This window comes from Nyctereutes procyonoides, unplaced genomic scaffold, assembly GCF_905146905.1.
Source record: "Nyctereutes procyonoides isolate TBG_1078 unplaced genomic scaffold, NYPRO_anot_genome, whole genome shotgun sequence".
Taxonomy (NCBI): Eukaryota; Metazoa; Chordata; class Mammalia; order Carnivora; family Canidae; genus Nyctereutes; species Nyctereutes procyonoides.
Window position 1 is genome coordinate 48,036,499 of NW_026575043.1, and position 22,771 is coordinate 48,059,269.

Here is a 22,771-nt window from a genome sequence, read left to right on the forward strand (position 1 = left end):
CCTTCCTCCCACCCACTGTGTCCAGCACTTGTTTGTTCTGGTCTGAGTCCAGCACAGGTGCCTGTTGAAGCCCAGGGACACTTGGAGAAGCCAAACGTGTTTTCTCCACAGAAGGCTGGCCCAGGTTGAAGCCCCCGCAACCCCGCCCCTGGTTGGATGCATAGGTTGGGAGCACGCGTGGGAAGATGCCAGGGGGAAGCGCCGTGTTTATTCTCTGCATGCCCGGAAGGATGCAGTGGAAGCTTTGCCTGCAGTGATTTCTTTCTGGCTCAAAGTCTGCCAAGCTGTGGGGCCTGCTCAAGCTTGGGGAGCGGCACTGGCAGGGCTGGCCTGTAGCTGGGCAGCTGTGGCCCTGGCAGGGCGCCCAGGGCCAGGGTGGGTGTGGAGGCAGTCCCCTAAGAGCTGTCCTGGACAGGATGCCTGCACCGTCCAGGGGAGGTGCCCCTTCCTGGCGGAGTCCACTCACTGGTACCAAGATAGGAGTGACCTCCCAACGCATGGAGGCCTTACTACTGCTGCCGCTTCGTAGCCAGCTGGTGGTGGCTCAGATGTGCGCTGCATTCTGCCCATACAAGCCCTCTGGGTACCCAATGATTGAGGCGGGAGGCTCTGTAGAAATTCATTTTATTCTTAGACTATTTTCAAAAGAAGCAGTGGTGTGCTGTTTTTCTAAAAATATGCCTTTATAGATTTATATATAATATGTATATTATAAAATCCATACACGTATTTACATGATTGCTACATACAAAATTACAGCACTGTGGTATGTACATATCTATAGGTACATTCTTTCCGCTCATCCCTGCTGTGCTTTTTCCCTTGGGAGGGAGGGAGATGATCCTTTGTAAAGCAGCTTTCGGGCTGGCTCAGCCCGGGGGTGCCTCTGAGTTGGGGCCTCAGCAGAGAGGGTGGAATGGCTGCTGAGGAAGGAGCAGAAGCAGCAGGTTGCAGGATTCATCCTTCTGCAGGCCTGGTGGGCAGTATCTGGTGGCATCCGCCCTCTGGTGCCAATGCTGCCCTTGAGGTGGAGGTGGCCAACTGCAGACCCCTCTGGGGCTGTTCTGTAGCCTGGACTTGCTTGGCTGAGCCAAGAACTTGTATGTGGAGGGGAGCAGGGGGCGGTGGGAAGAGGAGGAGACCCCCCTCCCAGCTCTGGCCCCATGAAGGGGAAAGGACTAGATGGCTAAAGCCTGCAGAGGGCCCAAGAAAACACCGGCTGGCCTGAAGGCCAGAAAGGGAGAACAGGGGCGGCCAGGGCAGGGCCCTTCTTCCTCCTGAGCTTGGGACGGCGACAGCCAAGCCCCGGTAGAGCCCGTCGTGGTTAAATGCAAGAGAACAGCCCCAGCCGTCAGGCCCCTGCAGGCTGGGCCTCCTGCCGCACAGGCGCTCCGGGCAGAGGTGCATGCACAAGGGTGAGGAGCTGCCTCGCCTTACTCCCTGGGCCAGAGCCTGGGGGAGAGTTAGAGGCTCAGCCTCCGGCTGGTGCCCCAGAGGACCAGGCCCCCGCAGCTCAGGCTAGCTGGGGGCCGCGACAGCCTCCTGAGGCATGCAGAGAACGGCCTCCATTCCTTCTGTTCCCCGTATTCCAAAACAGGAGGGCAGCAGTGCCTGGGGCTGGACGCGGGAGCCGCTGAAGGGTGGGTGGGGTGGGCTGCGATGCTCCGCGTCTGAGCTGCAGAGCCCAACCGAGGGGCCGCGCTGGAGGCAGCCTGAGCCCCACTCAATAGCGATCCGTCGGGGAGCCCGGGCTGGGCATGGCCTGGCAGTGGGGACAGGGCTCCTGCCCATCCCTCTGTCAAGGGCAACCTTCAGAGGCTGAGTGGGCCCTTCCGGACGACTCGGCTCTGGTGTGGGTGGGCAGTGCGGCCGCTGAGCCGGCCCAGGGGAGCCCTCGTGTGCCAGCATGGCACGACGAGCCCTTGCACGCACCCTGCTTCAGTCACCTCTAGTCCACCCATCCTTGCTGGCCTGACTCCTCCCGACCTAAATTTTCCTGAAGAATGAGAAGAGCCTCTTGCCTTCGGTGGTGCTGGGCTCGTCCCCGCGTCCCATGCCCTGGGCCCCGGAGAGGGCAGCAGGCCGGCTCTGTTCCTTCAGGTGGGTGTCCATCAGCTGCCGGTCAATGACCCTGTGCATGTCATCCTGCGGGGGGCAGAGCAGAGGGGCTGAGCAGGGCTCTGACCTGGTGCCAAGGGCAGCAAATGTCAGGGGGATGCCAGATGAGGATGGGATGGGATGAGATGACTGAATGGCTGCAGCCAGGTCAGCCCGAGCGAGAAAGCAGCGAGTGTAGACACGATGCCCAGACACAAGGGAGCCACACAGGAGCTACCGACACCTCCGTATCCTCAGGGAATGGGGCTTCTCCTTGCTAGCATGAGCTCCTTGGCTGACCCTGCCAGTGGTCTATCCCTAAAAGCCTAGAGAGGGGCAGGCTCGGGGCCGAAGCTGATAATTCCCAGTCTCTACTCGGGCCTTGCTTGTGATGGGCCTCCTCCGTCTGGCCTCCTCCGTCCTGCCTCCTCCGTCCCTTGGGGCCGGGTGTGCCTTTCCCTCGGCGTCCCTCCCCAGGCCCCAGGGCCACCTCTGCTTGCCATCTCTCTAGTCCAAAGGGTCAGCCTCAGGGGGCCTTACCAGCCTCCTTGCCCCCTTGAAGTTCTACCAGGCTGCACCGCTGATGCCCAGGTACCACCGGCAGCCCCACGTGGCCAGGACACGGTTCCCTTGGTGCGGCCCTTGCCCACAACCAACCACACGCTGCAGGCCTCCCTGGGCATGGCTCCCACCTGTGGCACAGGCCACGGGCATCACTAGCTAAGGGCCTGCCTTCCTCCTGCTTAGGCCCATATCCTTGCCTTCCTCACTGGGGTAGCACTTTTCCCCAATTTGTTAAAGTTGCCTAGAAAATGCCTCCCTCACCCCGACTGCCTTACAGCACAGCAGCTTTTACCCCACAGAGGGGCTTCTAGACAGAGCAGCTCCACTCACTCTCCCTTCCAGTTGTTAGATTCCAATTCTGCACAAGACTCCACTCGGCAAAGGCCTTCTGCCGCTAACAAAGGATGAAAGCTACTGCTGTAGAAATAGAAACGGCCCTGTCTAGTTAACATCAGCAGGAACGGAACACGCATCTGCCTGATTCCTTTACCCCTAAACTCAGTGGGCTCTGGATGCCCTGGTGAAGACACCAAACCTTGGCTGAACCCTGGGGTGTGTCAGCTGATCGTGTCCTGCTTGAGTGCTGGACAGTGGCTGAGCTCTGGGCAGCCGCATGCTTGACAAGGCAGGAAGTGGGGCTGGCGCCCGCCCCCCATCCATCACCTCTTGCACTCACACCCACGCTCCTGCCACTCTGTAGGTTTCAGTGTGAAACAAAGGGACTTTCCTTACCCTGCACCAGGTAGCAAGAAGCCAGTATGGGCCTCTTGCTCCTCCCCTCGTTCATGTCCTGCTCTCCTGGCTTCCTCTCCTCTTTCCTCACACTGCGCTTCTTTCCAGTGCCTTCCTCCTACTCACAGAAATGAGAGACATGCTCTCTACCTCTGGTGTCCCAGTGCTAAATTCTGGGCACAGCACCCCGCACTTAGGACATGCTCAATAAAATCAGTTACATGGAACACTGGGAATGTTATAGGGTCCTTCAGAAAGAAACCCTTTCAGAGCACCCATGCTTGTTCTGGCACATTGCAAACTGTACCTTTTATACTTTAAAATTCATTAAGGCAATCCCACAAACTAGATCACCTTAGAACTTCAGACACACACACACATGAACCGCTTATAATTCTACACCAGCCAGTACTTCTGTGGGCAAAACAGCCCATTCATGAGGAGACAGCACCAAGAGACCAGGGCTTAGCCAGTCAGAAACGGGTCGGCCTATCAAGCCCTGGCCTCTGTGCTGCACGCCCACTGGACGTGGCGGTGACGGGAGGGGGGCTGCGGGTGATGGCATGGCACACTGCACAGAGATGACGCCGGACACCGGCACACACAACGTGGTGGGCCACAGGAAGGCGGGGGTGATGGCAGCAGGGGACAGGGTAGGTGGAATAGGGGCTCGATCTCACCTCAAAGGCAGGAGGGGTGTACAACTAAAGCTGTTGATACGGGAACTGAGAAAGGCCACTAGATCAGAAACCAAAGGAGCCAGATAGTAAAAAGCCCTGAGGAAGCAAACTGTAGCCGGGAGAGAAGAGAGAAGAACGGGCGGTAAGCCAGGGATTGACCAGCTGGTGGTAGGGCAGGAGCTGAGGAGCCAGGAACCATTTCCCTGAGGCTGAGGGGACGACACACACAAGTGCTCCTGCAGCCAGGCCGGCAGGGCCCTTGGAGGAATGGTCACCGCTAACCTGCCCGCCAGTGGAGGGCTTTTCATCTGTCTGCTTAGGATTGCGTGGGGAGAGACATGAATGGCTACACCCATATCCTGAAATTGTACAATGTTAACTTCACTAACACAAAGTACAGCCCTGGCCCAGTGGGGAGCTGTGCTGGGGATGGGGCGGCCTAGGCAGAGGGATTTTGAAAATGGTGGTCCTAGAGAGGACACATTGACTCATTTTCCCCCAGGGTAGTGCTCTTTGGAAAAAAGAAGCTGGCCTTCGAGAACGGGGAAGGGCAGTAGCTGCTGGCAACCCAGGGGCTGTGGAACTACAGACACCCCCAGCTGCGAATTTTTGTCCTGCCATATATGGCTTCCTGGGCCCTTTGTGTTAACAGATGTTTCTTTCCAGCTAATTGAAACAAAGCTGAGACAACCAGCTGAAGGCAGCGCCTTCTCCAAACCTGGAGGGCACTGCAGCTCTAAGCGGCAGAGCCCGGGGCTCACCGCTCTGGACAGCACCCTCAGGCATTCTTCCCTGGAGGCTGAGGGAACACAACCTCTGAATTTCACCAGGTGAAGGTGGGTTACTACTCACCCACTGGCATGGGACCGTCTCGTAATAAATTCTCTTTACACTCTGCCTGGGTTCAGAGACTGCTGCCACAGTCTTGTCTTCCCTCACCCTGGGTCTCAGAGCTCTCCTTACCTGCCAAGCCTCAAGCTGCTGCGAGAGGTTCAGTTTCTGCTGAATGGCATCCAGCAACTGGCTGTTCAGAGACATCATATCCATCTTGCACTTGGCGAGTTCCAGCTCCACAGCATTCTTCCTGAAAACAGACCGGTCAGGGTGAGCATGGATGCCTCGTGCCAGAGGCATGTGATTCTCTACCTGGGGCACCTGGAATCCACAGGATGAGGAAACAGGCTCTGACCAAACTCAAAACAAATAGGAACTGTGACAGTAACTAGGATGTTACTTGCAGAGAGCTGGAAAGTCCACGGCATGGGCTCACATCCATTTCCTTAACCGGTGTTAACAACGTGTAGGTGAAGGGACTATCTGTTCTCCCCATGTCCCAGACGAAGAGGGGGCTCAGAAACAAGGATAGAGGAGGACTGGAACCCAGAGGACCTCAAAGGCCTCACAAGGCACTAAAGAGCTGCTAATCCTTTCCCAAAAGGCCAGTTCCCACGGGAGGTAGGGACCATGTCCTCCTGGTCCCCTTCTTTTCACTAGCAACCCCCTCTAAAGGGATCGGGGATCTGTCCTAATGGTACACAGGTGTGCAAAGTAGCCACACAGAGGTGATGATCAAAGCTTAGCTAATCATAGTCACCCACAATTTAGGACACCGGTGGCAAATTATGTGATGGGGCACAGTCTCCAGTAACAACCATGACACTGAATAGTCACTCACAATGGGGAGATACGATGTATTGCTGAGTGGAGAAACGCATCACAAGACAAGGTCTGGTAGGACACCAGCTCTGTGAAAGACAAACTGCGGGAGGGTATTTAAAGGTCATACACAACAAGCTCTGCTTGGCTATCTCTGGATGATGATCGTTGATGGGATTCCCCCATACTTTTTTTTTTTTTTTATGATAGTTACACACACACACAGAGAGAGAGAGAGAGAGAGAGAGAGAGGCAGAGACACAGGCAGAGGGAGAAGCAGGCTCCATGCACCGGGAGCCCAACGTGGGATTCCATCCCGGGTCTCCAGGATCGCGCCCTGGGCCAAAGGCAGGGGCTAAACCGCTGTGCCACCCAGGGATCCCAACTTTTGCATTTTGTATTTTCACATTTTGATGTTTCACATACTACTGGGTTTGCCTTTTCCAACATTGCTAAATCACAGTCCTTCAATGCAAAAGAAAATTAATTTGTTTTCAGGAGTGGGGGAATGGGAATAAAAAATGTGAGAGACTGAGCAGCTTCTGTCAAGGCGGCACTGGTTGCCCAAACGCCAAAATGGGCATTACTTAGGCCCCCTCAGCGACCACCTTTTGCGTCTGCAAGGGCAGAGCACGCACGCCTCAAGCCCCGGCGGCGGCCAGCGGGCGCATCCACGGGGGGCGGGGCCCCGCCTACAGAGGCCGCGGCTGCAGCGAGCTAAGCGCGGCCGGGAGGCGGGGCAGCTGGTTAAAGCAGTCGGGCCGCGGCCGGGCCGGCGCTTCCTCTCCGGCCTCACGTCCGGGGGTCAAGGAGTCGCCTCCCTGACACCTCAGGGCCTCCGAACGGCGCCCCGACGGCTCGCAGCACCGGCTCAGCCCGCCGCACTGCGGCTGGGGCACAGGAGCAGAGGCCACCCAATGGGCGCCGGCGTCTCACACGCCCCAGGCTGCCTGTCACGCCCGCTGCCATTGGCTGGCACCGCGGAACTCCTCGCGCAGCGCCGGTTGCCATGGACGCCCGGCCGCCACCCCCGCGGTCCTGCGAGCGCAGCCCGCCCCCCACGCTGGAGACGACGGCGGCCGCGGCCTCGGGAGCAGCTGGGCGTCTCCCGGCAGGTGGCGCCACAGAAGCCCGGAGAGCCGGGGATGTGGTGACGGAGACCTCCGGGCGCAGGGGCGTGGCTGGGCTCGCAGGGGGGCCCCTTCCTTCCGGAAACCCCCCGAAGCGGGGCTGTCTTGGCGACCTCCGTTTCCCAGCCTCCGACTGTACCCCAGAGAAAGGCTGCTCACCGGGGAATCTCGGTGCTTAATTAATGGGAAACCCTGGACCAGGAGAGCTAAGCCGCAGAGGTCGCTGATCTATTAATCGTAATTTTAAAAAGTAATGTCTCAAAAAAAAAAATGTCTCAAAGGGCTAGAATTCCTTATAGATATATATATATTTTTTTTGAAGAATTCCTTATTTAAATGAAACCGCTAGTAACTGCCTTTTTGTTTTTGTGAGGCAGACTGCTAGCCCCAGATATTTTTGGTGAGGGCCCTGTACCTGCAAGGATATAACATTTTTACTTAAGTTCTCTGGAACTCACTACTGTGTCAGATAAAAACACCTTAAGGTTTTTGCAGCCCAGGGACAGAGGGAAGTTATTTTTGAGGGTTCTCACTACTGACTGCACACTAGAATCAGGGAGTGGGGTAGGGGGGACACTTTTTATTTATGCATGAGACACACACACACACACACAGAGGCAGAGACACAGGTAGAGGGAGAAGCAGGTTCCATGCAGGGAGCCAGCCCAACATGGGACTTGATCCCAGGTCTCCAGGATTATACCCTAGGCTGAAGGCAGCACTAAACCGCTGAGCCACCTGGGCTGCCCAGGGGGACACTTTTTAAAAGTAGCCCCAAACTAGGAGATTCAGATTGAATTGTTCTGGAGAGGGCCCTGGCATCTAGGGCATGCCCCAGATGATTCTAATTTTTTATTTTTATTTTTATTTTTATTTTTTTAATTTTTATTTACTTATTTACGATAGTCACAGAGAGAGAGAGAGAGAGAGAGAGAGAGAGAGAGAGAGAGAGAGAGAGAGAGGCAGAGACACAGGCAGAGGGAGAAGCAGGCTCCATGCACCGGGAGCCCAACGTGGGATTCGATCCAGAGTCTCCAGGATCGCGCCCTGGGCCAAAGGCAGGCGCTAAACCACTGCGCCACCCAGGGATCCCTCCCCAGATGATTCTAAAGTGCAGTCAGGATGGAGAATCAGAGATGATGGCTATGAAAGCATCTTGTAAAACTCATAAGGTCCTACACAAAGGTCCCACATTTAAGTGATTCTTTAGGACTGCGGTCTCAATTCTTTATACCACCAGTTTAATTTCTAAGGGACAGAGTAAGAGCTCTCCTCCTGGAGTGATCTAACGCCCTCCCTCAGGGCCAGCCTTATGTAGGGTGAACGAAGGACAGGGCCTCACTGCAGAATCCTCCCTGGGTACTCGGGCAGGTGAATCTGCTCATCAGCTGGGTCAGACGCCAGGAGGTTCACTGGGCCTCCTCTGGCAGAAGCTGACAGCATGCATTTCAAGGTTTCATGGAGACTTGCTGGCTTACATGTCAGAGCTAGGTTCCACTCATTTTAAGGGAAAGGACTAGACAACTTGTTTCTTCTCTCCTGCATGCTGGTACTTCTCTGGTTGTATCTCCCACCTCCCATGCTGATGGCAGATTATGGTCAGAGCTTGATGTTCAGCTCTTTTATGCTTGTCCAGCCAAGAGAAGGGGACTAGCCATTCTCTACTTCTAGCTTCATTCTTTTTATTCCCAACAGGCTTCCACAATTAGCACCTTAATTTTATTATCTTATTCCCTAATTGTATGACACAATTTCACCCTTTGTTATTCATGAAAGTATGCTCCCACTCCAAAATATTATACTGCTATTCACGTATTTGCTACTGAATCAAATATTCACCAGAAATCCAGTGGCAGAGACACACAGGTTTGTGAACCTCAGAGTATACTTCCTAAATGAACTGGAAATTGTCAGCCAGCCTCACAGAAGGTCCTGGCCAGACTGGAAAAGGGAACCAAAGGTAAAACTAAGTAGTACAGATGATGAAATGATTAGAGAGAACAGAAGGGAGCTGACAAGTATGTGTGCAGGTGAGGAGGGGGAAGGAGTGAGGAATTTTTAAAGTCAGAAATTAAAATGTGTCATATTACTTTTTAAAAAGGTATATAGAATCTATTTACAATTTGTTTCAAGTGGGCTTTTCGTTTGCTCACAAGCAGCCTGTGTGGTAAGAGGAAAGGATGTGGGGACCGGGTCAAGAGACCTGAGAGGTGGAGGCCAGTGATCACCACTAGCTGTGGAATGGGGGAAAGTACCTCAGTTTCCTCATCTGTAAAAATTGGGATTAAAATTTTTTTACTTCTTGCTGTGGATGGAAGGATTAAAAAATGAAATGTTTTGTCAGCAGTGAAGTGACACAGACATTATAAATGTGTTGCAAAGTGCAATGAGCAGACACATTTGCAGTACATTTTATCTCCTCACAGTGAAGAGGGTAGATTGGATGCATGATAAAGAAATCATTTAGAGGGGGATGGGGAATATGGAAGTATATTTTTGCCTACGCATGTCCAATTTTTTTTAATGTGAGAGAATGCATTTCTTCTCTGAAGAAAACCCAAAACATTAAGATATGACCCAGTTTGTTGGGAATATAAGGTGATAGAAAAAAACTGCTGAATGACTCTCTGAGAATGCATGAAACCCAGAATGCAGGAAAATTCTAGATGAATGATCAGTTTCTTCAATAAATAAATGCAGTATGAAAAAAAGATGGAGGGGGATTTACATACATATCAACTAAATGGGGTATGTGGATTTTGGAGTCTGATTCTAATCAATCATAAAAACACATTTATGGGCCAGTTGGTTACTAGATGATATTAAGAAATTAGTGTAAGTTTTTTCAAGTGTGACCACTGTATTGTGCTTGCATGTTTTCCAGAAAGAGTCTTTTTCTAGTAGACTCTATACCAGATGCGATGAAGAGGTATCTTATGATTTGCTTCCATACAATCCAGTGGGAAGGGGGACAAAGCAGGTGGGGATACAGATGAAACAGTAGGCCATATGCTGATTAGGGATAGAACTAAAACACAGGTAGGTAGGGATTAATCTTATTTTTTTTCTACTTTTGTGTATGCTTGAATATGCCCATAATAAAAATAACTCCCCTAAAAAACACTAAAAATAGAGGTTGAGGTTGATCTATATAATGAAATTTAAAAGCTAAGATACAAAGCTACATGTACAGGATATGTCCTATTGATACTTAAAAAGCTGAAACTATTGCATGCACACCTGCACACGCATAGGAAAAAGATCTGCAAGAGACACACACGACTTTCCACAGTAGTATCTGTATGGGGAGAAGAATGAGACTGGGGGTGAGGGTGGGTATGGGTAGCAGGGAAACCCTTTCACTTTTGTCTTCTTCTGTATAATCTTACTTTTAAAACTGAGCATATACTCCTGTTGCTTGTGATTAAAGTAAAATTTAGCAAGCTACTATGCCCACTCACTTTGCAATGGCCTCATCGCGGTCTCGGATGGCCTTCTGAAGCTGCTCCTTTGGCTCCTGGTCCTCAGATGTCACTCTGAGTCGGTCTCTCTCCTCCTTCAGTGCAGTCATCTCCACACTCAGCAGTGTTACCTGACAGGGGACCACAGGGATGATGAATGTGGGGATACCACTGCTGCTGGCCTGGGGTGTTGCTCTCAAAGAGGCAGAAAGAAACAAGCAGCTCCAGATGGGTGCTTGTAGCTTCCTGGGACCCCTGGCTCTGAAAGACATCCACCTCTTCTGGAGAAAAGATGCCACATGCTGGGCTGGAGCCCACTGGCCAGGGCCGGGTAGGGGTGAGGGTAGGGGATGAAAGTCAGCCCTGGACAGCAGCCACGGGGGCTGGTCCCCCTTGTATGTGGCACGCCACACCACCGCTTCCACTTCAAGGCATTCCCAGGGAGCTAATGAAGACCCCACATGCATCAGGGCTCTGAAACACACGTTTAAGGGTAGGGACTCAAGTTTTGTTTCCAGCCATCTTCCACTCAACCTGGAACACTGCTATCCACAGGGCTCTGGCTGGACCCCAAAGCAAAGCCTGGGACCTGGCTCCCATTTCTGTAGCAGTACGTGATGCAACCTGTAATTCAGCTTCCCTGGTCAAAGCCATATGAAATTTAGACACCTATGAGATATCATCTTTCACTTTTCTGTGGTCTACGCCTCGTGAGTGGTCCCACAGCCCATTCACTGGGAGTCATCCTTTGGTGGTAACGTGCCCTTCCTAGTGGCTCCCTCAGTGACCACAACTTACCCTCTGTACACCTAGAGTTCTGCAATGGCAGGAAGCATGCTCTATTCGTCTGTGCATCTCAGAGCCTGACTGTATAATGCTTAATCCCCAAACGCTTGTGCAGTAGACAGTGGTCTTCTTTTGGCCAGTCATCATCCCAAATCCTTTCCTATTTGGAGGACATTCTTGGTTGCAGGAATTTTGGTGGGAGGTAGGGGATGCTCTCCCACTAAGGAAGCCAAAAGGGGAGAGTCATGTCCTTTCCTAGACACACAGGCATGGACAGTCACACACCCCTACCTGGGACTGATATTCTTGAGGATTCAGCAAAGCCACAGGCCAGGGGGAAATTATTACAGTGACAGCATATTGTTTCTGTGGCCCCCACTTCCTATGGCTCCTTCCTGTTTTAGAGTTCAGTTCCCCAGCCTTCCTATTGATTCTGTCAGGTATCAGATTTAATTTCAATATAGTCTCTGTCTTCTTAAGCAGAGAGAGTTTTTGTTTGTAACCAGAAACCCGGCTTGGTAGAACTTACAGTAAATATTTGAATGAATGGAAGGGTGGGAGCTCTCAGTCAATAGGCTCAGACTGGGAGTCAGACTGGCTCTGCCCTCTTGTTAAATATTACACATACTTCGACATTTTTCCAAGAGAGAATTTATCTATACCGGTCCAGCCCTCCCACAAGGAGACAGACACCACCTTTCAGTGTACTCCCCCCACCCCTTCTCAAGTCCCAGGCTTAAACATCTTCAGATGGATTGAAATGGTACAAAAACCCCAGGAACAAGGCTGAAGATCGAGCTTCCCTGAAGATGCTTTGGACTCCCTGGACTGAGATGGCAGAGTTGCCAGCTCCTGGGGAAGAGGCACTCGGGAAGAAATCAGGGGACACCCAGCAATGAAGAGGTGTACAGGGCAGTATGTTGTTACTGTGGGCCATGGATTTTGGCGCCTCGTAGGAAACATTACGTGCCTCCTGGGACTGATATTCTTTGTATCTTAGAACACTTAGGTGCCTTGTAGGAAACATTAGGACCCAGTGCTCTGTGCTTTCATGGTGGCGACAGCTGCGGTGAGCAGGGCTACAAGCTATAGGAAAGAGCATGCTGGGGTACCTGCAGAGGCCACAGGGTGGAGCTGGTCCTGAGGCAAGCAGGCAGCAGGTGAGAAACCCAGCCTCACCCTACTTACTAGTAGGTTCTGGAGCCTGGTAGGCCAGAAACTCAAGACCCAGGAAGTATCAGAAAGCCAGACCTCAAAAAAAAAAAAAAAAAAAAAAAAAAAAAAAAAAGAAAGCCAGACCTCCTCCAACCAAGTAAGCCCTAATGTGACGTTGGGCTGGCTATGCTCCAGACAAGGGTTTTGCCAGCTGAGTAAGCTACAGAGAAAACTACATGCAATAGAGGAAATGCCGACTTTTAATATGCTCCCGAAAAAACTCAACAAAATTTTGTGCTTTAGTCTGGAAAATGTGGTCAAGGTAGAGACCATCAGCTATCTGCCTTAGAAGTAACAGGGAACTTACCTTCTTTGAGCTGCACAAACTTTTCATAAAAAGCAGGAATCAAAATAACTAGTTTCCACCATCAAGTTGTTGTGAGGATCAAACGAGGCAGATGACTCGAGGGACCTAGCTCAATGCCTGGCACCTGGTGGCAAGCTCTACTCCTCTCTTTTCTCTGCACCTGTGTGGACCTACTGATGGCTATCATGAGGACTGACCTGGCTTGTTTATACAGGGACTTAGGTTGCAGCCACCCCTAAATCCACTTTTCCTACACAAAGTAGGTGTTCTTGAGAATGAATAGGATCTAAGAAAACATGCTGAAGTCATATATCTAGGGCTTTATCTGCCCTTTTGTTTGGTGATGATTTTTGTGCCTACTTGGTAAGGCCTGTGCCAGATGCTATAGGAAAAGGCAAAGAGAAGCCAGACCTCGAGCTTGTCCTCATGGGGAGGCGCGGTCTAAGTGTTAACTGAGAAGATGAGATGTGAGCAAGGATAGTAACCATGACCCAGCAGGGCCAGGGGCTCCAGGAGGAAGGGGATCAAGAGTTGGAAGGAGGAAGTGAAACCTGAAGGATGAGTAGGGCTGATATGTGCAGGTGACCAGGGAAAGTCTTCTGGGTAGAGGCGAAGGGCTGGAGAAAAGGCCCAGATGTGGGGAAGCACAGGGTGTGTGTGTCATGCCCTTTCATAGCCAAGGAGGGGAGATGCAACCCTTTCAGTTGGTGAATGCCAAGGAGGGGAGATGGAAACAATAAGGAAGAAGGCTACATGGCCAGTATGCAGTCAGACTGTGGGGCCATGGGAGCTGGCGGCTTCCCACTACTTGCTGATAGGAAGTCAGTCCAGAATTTGTAAGAGAGCTCAAGTTGTGCTTCATGAAGATCAACCCAAATCATGTGGAGGGTAAGTGGGTGGGAGACGTGATGACCAAAGCCATGGTGTGATAGAATGAAGGTCTGAAGTAGGGCAGTGGCTAAGATGCAAGGAAAAAGAATACAGTGAGTTTCACACAGGAGGGGTCACCAAGAGGTCATCAGCCAAGGCCTTCCATGTCCCCAGTACATGCTCCACTGTGTTTTCATGCTCCTCTGTAATAACTGGCTAGTACTCCAGTCAAGCCCTATCAAGGAGCCCAACACAGGACTGGGACTGTTTTTTAAGACTGATTGGTTGATTTGAAAAAAAAAAAGAGAGAGAGAAAGAGCCAGCATATGCGCAGCAGCAGGGGGGTGGGGGGAGAGAATCTCAAGCTGACTCCCTGCTGAGCAAAGAGCCCGTAGGGCTCGATTCCAGGACCCTGGGATAATGACCTGAGCCAAAATCAAGAGTCAGCCACTTAATCAACTGAGCCACCCAGGAGTCCCAGGCCTGGGACTGTTTCTCACTGCACCTCCCACAGCCTGGCTTGCTGGCTTGGGAACTGGTGGAGAGGCTCCATAGATAACTGGTTTTCCGATTGCTCTGAACATCCTCCTTGCCTCCCAGCTGTTGCTCCAGATCCCAGTAAACCCTGATCAGGAGGGAACAGGAGCCTGCAAAGCTGTGGAGAATGCAGAGAGGGGGTAGGGAGCTCTCCATGGCACAAGGGTGTGGGGTAGTCTTCAGGTCTAGTTACAGATTCTTGTCTCAAAAATAATTATCAGTTAAAATTAAACCTGAGTGCTCTTTTATTTAAAAATCTGGATAGGGCAGCCCAGGTGGCTCAGCGGTTTAGCGCCACCTTTGGCTCAGGGCGTGATCCTGGAGACCCGCATCGGGCTCCCTGCATGCAGCCTGCTTCTCCCTCTGCCTGTGTCTCTGCCTCTCTCTCTCTGTGTCTCTCATGAATAAATAAATAAAATCTTTTTTAAAAATAAAAATGAATAAAATAAAAATCTGGATAGGTTTCTGAGGGTCTGGTCACTTCACCTTCTAGGTCCCCCACCTTTTACTTCTGGCTCAGTTTCCAGGAGAAAAAATAACACTCTTGGGTAGGAAAGCAGTGGGCTTGGAGGCTGGATCATCCCTTGGACGAGGTTTCCTCTCAGTCTGGGAGCTGTCTGCTGGGACTTTGGTTTCACATAACCTTGTCTGGACTCTGTCCACCTCATCCCCAGCCCCACCAGGGTACAGAGCTGGTGTGAGCCCCCTCCTCACAATTCTAGAAGCTGGGGAGCACAGGGCGTAGTCAAGCCACTCCTGAGCATCTCAGGGTCTAGGGCAGTGGAGGGCAGTGCTCAGGAGCTGCCGCACTAATTGCACAAGGAGTGCTGTGCCCGCTCTGACAGCCACCACGTCTCCACTGGCATTCTGCGATTCAATCTGCATCCTAACCCCTGCCCTGGGAGGTCAGTGTATTCCTGTCAAGGGATGCTTTTGGATGGATGGAGTTTGGCTGAGAGAGCTGTTGCTTTGACAAAGCTTCTGGGCAGAGAGGACCTGCTGAAGAGGCACAGTCCTATCCCCCATGGGACTGAGCATAACTATCTGCCTGATGAGCTACTGGAGGGGGAATCCACAGGAACTGGCAGAAACCACTTATCAGTTGAACTTTTAAGGAGCATCCCCTGGTGGAGAAAGGCTCTGAAAGAGCTGGGTCCAGGCCCTCAGCAACCTGTGCCTTGCTCGTGTTTCTGAGTAACGACCCTGCTATTTCTAGTTCTGCTACTCTGAGAAGCAAAGAAACAAACAAACCAGCCGACCTCAAGGGGCTGATAAGCAGAAGCACCCCCACAAAAATTTAAATAGGCTTTAAAGTAAATAACACTTTTATTAACCCAAAGAACTTTTAGAACCACTTTGTCCAGTTTTTATTCTTACAGTTTGAAGACCTGTGCTAAGTCTGGCCGAACGACCGCCTGAAGGACTTAGGTTTTAGGCATGACAATGCCATTCTTTGGGGCTTGGCCAGAGACCAGCGACAGCCCTCAACAACATCTCTCCTCACTATCTGGTCACTCCCAGCAAGATTATAGCAACAGCTGCGGGAAGGCCTCCCAGTATCTTGCAAAAGAATTATATTAGGATGTCCAACGACTATGACTCCCAAAAGGAGTTTATTTCTCTAAGGTCCTTTAAATTTAAGAAATACTGACTGAAGCAAAAGCCAGGCTGAACTTCCCTCTCTCAGCACTCTGGTGCAGCAGGAAGGGATGACCAGCTTTGGTTGAAGAAGAAAGGGAGCAGGCTGGGTGGGGGCACGGTTTAAAATGCTACCTGTCTTTTGTTCCCCACAAGTGGGACAGAATACCACACATTACCCTTGTCAAGAGGAAAAGCCTTATCCATCTCCTTGGATAGAATTTAAAAGCTCCTTTCTGGGTGGGGGTGCTCCTAAGCCCTTTAGAACTTCTCAGATTGGAATACAGATGCCCTTCTCCCAGATTCTCGAGAAAGGTGAAATCATGATCAAACAGGAATGGAACAGCAAGACCAGCAGTAAGTGCTTCTAAAGCTTAAAAACAGGCTGGCAGAGGTGATGGCATTAGAGAGAGAACAGGCCTGTAGAGATCAATTACTTCTTGGTTTGCAAACTTCCCTGCTTAGAAGCTGCTGGAAAAACAACCATGAATATCCTGAGAGCTACAGCACTTTAAACTGCCAGAATCCGCCAGATAATTTGGGCTCTGTGGAAGGCAGCATGTCACTGGAGGAAATGGAAGGTCAGCTATTCTTATCTCTAACAATTTTACTTTGGGCTAAACCAGAGGGCTGGCTTCTTCTCTTGAAGACTCCCAGCTCACCTCAACATCAGGTCACCGTCCTTTGAGGATTCGTCAGAGGAGAGCCACTTCTCAAATAGATGTGAGAGAGGGAAACTCATGAGGGGCCCAGAGAGCCTGGAGGTGCTCACCTGACTGTGCAGTTGCTGCAGCTCCTCTAGGCTTTGCCTCAGTTTACCCCTCTCTCCCTCCATGAGTTCCCTGAGGGCTCTCGAGTCCTCACTGGTCTGCCTTATCTGTTCTTCTAAGGAGTCATCATCAATTCTCCGGGAGCTCTGACAGCAAAAGAGAAAGCCACCAAACCAGAGAGATGGTGCAAGTGGGGGTGGGTGTGGTGAGATAATTAGTGGGAGAGAGAGAGAGGGGAGGTACAGGGAGGAGGCAGAGATGGGTGGGTGTGGAGGAAAGCAGGAGAGAGGAGATGGGGTGGGAAGGTGGAGGAAGAGAAAGAGGAGAGACACAGGAGGGAAGAAAGAAAGGGTTAGAGGAGAGAGACTCTCTTGCCCAATTTTGATATGCAAACATTAGCTAGACACTTATTTTTGTTTCAGGCTTCAGGGGAGGGAAGTCACATGAAGAGCACATCTCACTCTGACTTCTCCCTTGCCCCACAATGACCCGGCCTCCAAACCCACAGCACATTCCACAAATCCACATGGCATGTTCAGGTAAAGACAACCACCCTTTCACAGGATTTCATCTGATAGGGGCAGAAAGACATTAACTATTCTGTAGAAGGGTGGGCCCTGCAGAGAAACAACTGCCTGAGAGCCGGGGGTGTGAATGCAGAATAAGTACGGCAGAAATCTGTCACGAAGCTGGAAGAAACGCCAGCTTGCCCAGGAGGCCCACAGGAACTTTCCTCTCCTTAAGAGGAGCCGCATCTGGAATTCTAAAAGGCCATTGTTGATCTTCTCAACTTTCTGTGCTCCCCTATATCTTTTGAGAAGTTTCAGATCTTTTAAGTTTGCCTATTCACAGCTAACTCCACCACTAGGACCAATGAAAAGAAATTTGCAGTTTGCAGCTGGATCCAAATTCCTCTACTCAAAGCTTCTAAGGAAAGCCCTTGAACTCGAGGCCACTATGACCTGGACTTAACCACATGGAGAAGGGGCTCCACACACACGCCAGTGTCTTCAGGAAGATGATCAAGGAACTTCCATTCCCTGACACTCTGCCCCATCACCAGTGTTCAGTGCTCTCAGGCAATAAGGGCTCAGACAAGAAATTCTTGCAGATTTTGTAAGATTCTGCTTCCAGGGTTAACCTCATCCCCCTCACTTGCCTTCAGCCTCTGACCAGCCAGGTCGTGTAGGGTGAGGGGCTTCTTGGCCCGGCCGCTTACCGTGGGCTCCATGCCATCCACGATGCTCTGTATCAGCCTCTTGAGCTCGCTCAGGGCAGTGCGCAAGCTGCCGGCTGGCACATCCTTGGCAGACGAGGTTTCGGAAGACTCATCCATCGAGGAGTCCGTGGAGACGGCCGAGTCGGCACTGTCATTCCCTCGGAGGTGGGAGCAGAGATAGCGAACCTGGCAGTAGGCCTCCCAGAGCTGCAGTCTTAGCTGCTCCACAAAGAATCGTTCCTGATTACAGACTCTAGAGAAGACTGCTGGCTGCTCATCATTTTCTAGTGTAGGAACCTAGCATACTGGCACCCAAGAGACTAGTTCCAAGAAAAGGAGTTTTTCTTTTTTAAATCCTCTGTCCCCAAAAATACTGATACTTATTCTGAGCCCAGTACATCTATCCAGATTCCCAATTATTAACACCCCAGCCCTCTACTCCCCTATCATTTGTCATAAAAGCCCTTCTTTATATCGTCGGTTCCTTTGCTAGAAGTCATGATTAGGGAAGTGAGTGGTTAGGAGTAGCATGAAAAAATAGCCAACTGAATGGATCATGAATGTTCTAGAACCCAGTTAGTAGGAGGTAGGAGGCTGAGGATTAGCCAAAAAGCATCTCCTAAGAGGTGCTGGGGCAACAGTGAGCCTGGGACATGCTTTGGTCAGGGCTTGCTTCCTGATGCCTCTAGCCAGCAGGCCAAGGCTTAGGCAGGTATAGTGCCAGGGCCCTGGCTGGGATAAAGTAGAAACAGGAGGCACCAGGTGATGACGCAGACTGGCTCCTGAAGTCTGGGGCCTGCCCCTAGGGGATCCCTGGGCAACCTCTCATGCCAGAGTGACAGGGTATCAGTACCTGCTCCCTCTCTTGCTCCAGCTCCTCAGCCTCCATGCTCTGTTCTATCTCAGACAGGAGGGACGTGCTGGTGGCAGCAGAGCTCTGCAGACTCCTCTCCTCAGCCAGCTCTTCCACTTTTACCTGCAGCTGCCGGTAGGATAGTCGTACCTCCTGAAGCTCCAGCTGGCTTTGATGTAGCTGTCAAAGAGACAACAAACGGTAGTGAGGCTTTCCCAAGCCAAAAACAAAAAAGAATCTGACCGTGCTTCTAGGTCCAACCGCCAATTTATAGAAAAATACCGAGAGAACGTGCTAGATTACGCTAGGGGTGTGTGTGCGGGCAGTAAACTTCAGATTTGGGAAATTCTACAGGACCAACAGCTCAGCTTCTTCGACATACACATTTTAAGAAAAAAAGAAAGGATAAAGGGAGAATCTATAGATTAAAAGAGACTTAAGAGACATAATAACTGCAATGTGTAGGCTTATTTTAATTTGTATCTTGATTCAAGGAAAAAATGAAAACCAATTATGACATTCATAATTCAGTTAAAAAATTTGAGCACTGGCTATTTAATATTAAGAATATATTGCAGGGGGATCCCTGGGTGGCGCAGCGGTTTGGCGCCTGCCTTTGGCCCAGGGCGCGATCCTGGAGACCCGGGATCGAGTCCCACGTCGGGCTCCCGGTGCATGGAGCCTGCTTCTCCCTCTGCCTGTGTCTCTGCCTCTCTCTCTCTCTCTCTCTGTGACTATCATAAATAAATAAAAATTAAAAAAAAAAAAAAAAAAGAATATATTGCAGGGGCACCTGGCTGGCTCAGTTTATAGAGCATGTGACTCTTGATCTTGGGGTTGTGATTTCGAGCCCCATGTTGGACGTGGAGCCTACTTAGAAAAATAAAAAGTTAGAAAAAAACAGGGAAAATATTGTTTTTATTCCTTAGATATAATAGTCCTGTGGCTATTTTTTTAAGATTTTATTCATTTGTGTGTGTGTGTGTGTGTGTGTGTGTGTGAGAGAGAGAGAGAGAGAGAGAGAGAGAGAGAGAGAGAGAAAGAACAGCAGGGTGGGAGGGCAGAGGGGGAGGGAGAAGCACATTCCCCACATTCCCGAGCAAGGAGCTCAACATGGGGCTCGATCCTAAGACCCCAGGATCACAACCTGAGCTGAAGGCAGAGGCTTAACCGACTGAGCCACCCCAGTGACCCTCATGGCTATGTTTTTTTTTTTTTTAAGTTCTTATCACTTAGAGGTATTCTTTATTTACAGATGAAGTATAAAAATTCTGGGATTTACTTCAGAATAATACAAAAGAGAAACAGGTAGATGTAATGAACTTGGGGCAGGACTGGCTGGGACTCAATGATTTGTACAGCTGGCAATGGGGTACATGGGGCATCATCACACTATTTTACTTTTGAATTTGTATAAAATTCTCCATACTAAAAAATGAACACACCACATATAAAGGCACACATAGTAAGGTACAATTCTCACCAGAATGACTAAAATAAATAATAAAATAATGATACCAAGTGTTGATGAGGACGTGGAACACCCGAGAGTCTCCCCGCTGTTGAGAGTGAAGATGTACAACCACTCTGGGGTAACTGGCTTTTCTACTGGGTGGAATATGCAGCTATCTCATGGCCCAGAAGTTCATTTGTAGGTGCAGACCCAACACAAATGGCTGTGTATGTGCCCGCAAGATAGAAAGGATGTCTACAGCAGCATTATTCTTAAGAGCCACAAATGGGAAATAATCCAAATGCCAATATAGAATGGAGAGATATAGTCAAATTGGAATACTATACAGCAGTGAAAAATGGAAGAACACACTGCTACTATATGCCATAACATGGAGGGATTTCATAGACATAATGTCAAGGAAAAGCCAGACATAAAACAATATGTAATATAGAATTCATTTATAATATTAAAAAGTTATCTTTTTAAAAAGATTTATTTATTTATTTATTTATTTATTTATTTATTTATTTGAGAGAGAGAAAGTGAGCAGGAGTAGGGGTAGAGGGAAAAGCAGACTCCCTGCTGAGCAGGGGGCCCAATGTAGGGCTCAGTCCCAGGACCCCAGGATCATGACCTGAGCCAAAGGCAGAAGCTTATTCAACCGAGCCACCCAGGTGTTCCATAAAAAATTCTGAAACTTCATTGAGACAGAAGAGATGAAAGTGGAAGAGAAGTCTGCCTTTGAGAACTACTAGGGTACTGACTGGGAGGCACAAAAGGGAAGTCTGCAGGGTGCTGATAATGGGCTTTATCTTGCTCTGGGAGGTGGTTACACAGGGGTATATATTTGTAAAAATTCACTGGGATGTCCACTTAAGATTTGTATGCTTTACTGTATGTATGTTGTATTTTAGTGAAAAAATTTAAGGGGAAAAGGGCTGTCTGTAATGAAGTTAGGGGTAGGATTTGGAATAATACCTGGGTAGAAACACCAAGAACTCCCAAACCCATGAGAAAAGTGGTCTCTGCCTACTGTCTGTGTCGTATCTCAGTTTACAGATAAGGCCAGGCCTGGGAGGGGCCTTATGCAGCACGTGTGGCTCAGAGGAGGAGAGGGATGCCAGTGATAGAGGGGAAAGCAGTGCAGCCATCGTGACTTACAGGCCTGGGCTCCTTCCCTCTCTCCTGCTACTGCTACTTCACTCCTCTCTGCATGCTCTGTGGCCTCTTTCCTGTGGAGTCCAAACAGGGCCCTGCTACCTGCTAAGATTAGAACTGCTCAATGTTGACTCCACCATGGCTGCTAAACGTTGTACTCTACTAGTGCACTCCATCACTACACTTGCTTTTAACACAACAGATCCTAACTGCAGAATTTTCATCTGCTTGCTAACCATTATGCACATGTCCACATATTACACCTACACAAGAGCAATGTTTCCACTCCCGTATTTGTGGACTGCCCACCCACCCCTTTTTAAGAGATTTTGGGGTGGGGTAGTGGGGGGGGGCAGGAGAAAAGAGTTTCCTGGGATTTAATTTTAACTAATTTATTCTTTTATAACAAAGGATTTCTGGGGTTACCCCTGTTCATTAAAAATAGAGCAGACATGTTACTGCCTGTTCCAGACTACTGGCCAGATAGGCTTGTGGCTCCTGCAGCAATGCAGACACTGAGCAGCAGTGGTTAGCAACTCAGAGCTCTGTCATTCTCATGAATGAGGCAAGCTGCCTTGCAGAGCCTCTAGCCAATACTTTAGGTGCCCTAGGGCCTTGCCTCTGCTGATCAGCATCAGACAACAGTTGCCTAATGGCACCAGTGATCCGGATGTACCTTAACTAGGAAGAGTCTGGAGCCTGGCTGCTCAGAGAATGAAAATGGAACTGGCAAGCTTGCTCTTTCTACAGAGCTCCCATGGATCAGCAATACCTGCTGGTCAGTGGGAACTCCTCCAGCCCCAGTTTTGAGAAAACTCAGAAAGAAGAAAGTAGGGTTAAAAAAAAAAAAAAAGACATTCCTAGGAAGCATTTGGCACAATTACAAATGGCATACTAATAAGCAAAATGCTTTACAATTATTTTCTAAGCAACTCCACATACATCTCAGCAGGAGAAGCTCAGCACAGACAAGTACAAGTTCTTATGCACTGGACAAGATTAGTTCAATTACTCATGCACACTAGAGGATGCTTAATTAATTATAACAGTGAGAGAGCAAAAGACCAGAACAGGTCTGCCCTCTCTGGTCAATAATTGATCCACAAGCATATGCAGAAAAACTGAACCAGAGGAGTCTATTAAATATAAGAAATCTCTAAAATAAGAAATATCATATTTTGTATAATAAAGATGACACTAAATGTATTTATATATGTACAAATAAGAAAGACACCAAATTCCTGTGTTGGTGTAGTACACTAGGCTTAAGCTTACAATGCTCATGCCCCTAGAGTGGGTGGAAGTGGGAGCCCCCTCCCATTTCACACTGAGGGAACTAAGACTATGGTATGATGTTAAGTGTCAAAGCAGTCTATAGCAGGCCACCTGCTTCCTGGGTCACCCCACAGAGTGGGGGCTATGTTTTCTGCTGATGAAATCCTGGGACAAGGCCCCTGCACATATCCGTAAGATGCCCACATGGATATGAATCGAGTCATATAGGGCATTTAAGTGGTCCTTAGAGGGACAAAATCCTTTACTGGGTATTAAGAGTTCAGCAAAATGTCCAGTTTTTTAATTTATTGGGTATTCAACAAATAATAATTTTTATACCTATTGTCAGTCTGAAAAATAATTAGAG

The 22,771-nt window shown here is 49.8% G+C and overlaps 1 protein-coding gene across 2 annotated transcripts in view; it reads right to left on the bottom strand.

Moving 5' to 3' along the window:
• Nucleotides 1-628: 628 nt before the first annotated feature.
• Nucleotides 629-22,771, bottom strand: part of BICDL1 (BICD family like cargo adaptor 1) — a 105,222-nt gene continuing 83,079 nt past the window's right edge. Inside the window, exons 5-10 of one of the 2 annotated variants that reach the window (XM_055321864.1) lie at nucleotides 18,516-18,695; nucleotides 17,663-17,881; nucleotides 16,446-16,589; nucleotides 10,321-10,451; nucleotides 5,037-5,157; nucleotides 629-2,145 (exon numbers count right to left, since the gene is read on the bottom strand). In XM_055321864.1, the coding sequence (XP_055177839.1) occupies nucleotides 1,987-2,145; nucleotides 5,037-5,157; nucleotides 10,321-10,451; nucleotides 16,446-16,589; nucleotides 17,663-17,881; nucleotides 18,516-18,695 (954 nt within the window). In that variant the 3' untranslated portion in view covers nucleotides 629-1,986. The remainder of the gene's footprint in view (nucleotides 2,146-5,036; nucleotides 5,158-10,320; nucleotides 10,452-16,445; nucleotides 16,590-17,662; nucleotides 17,882-18,515; nucleotides 18,696-22,771) is intronic. The other variant, XM_055321866.1, reaches the window with a different exon arrangement.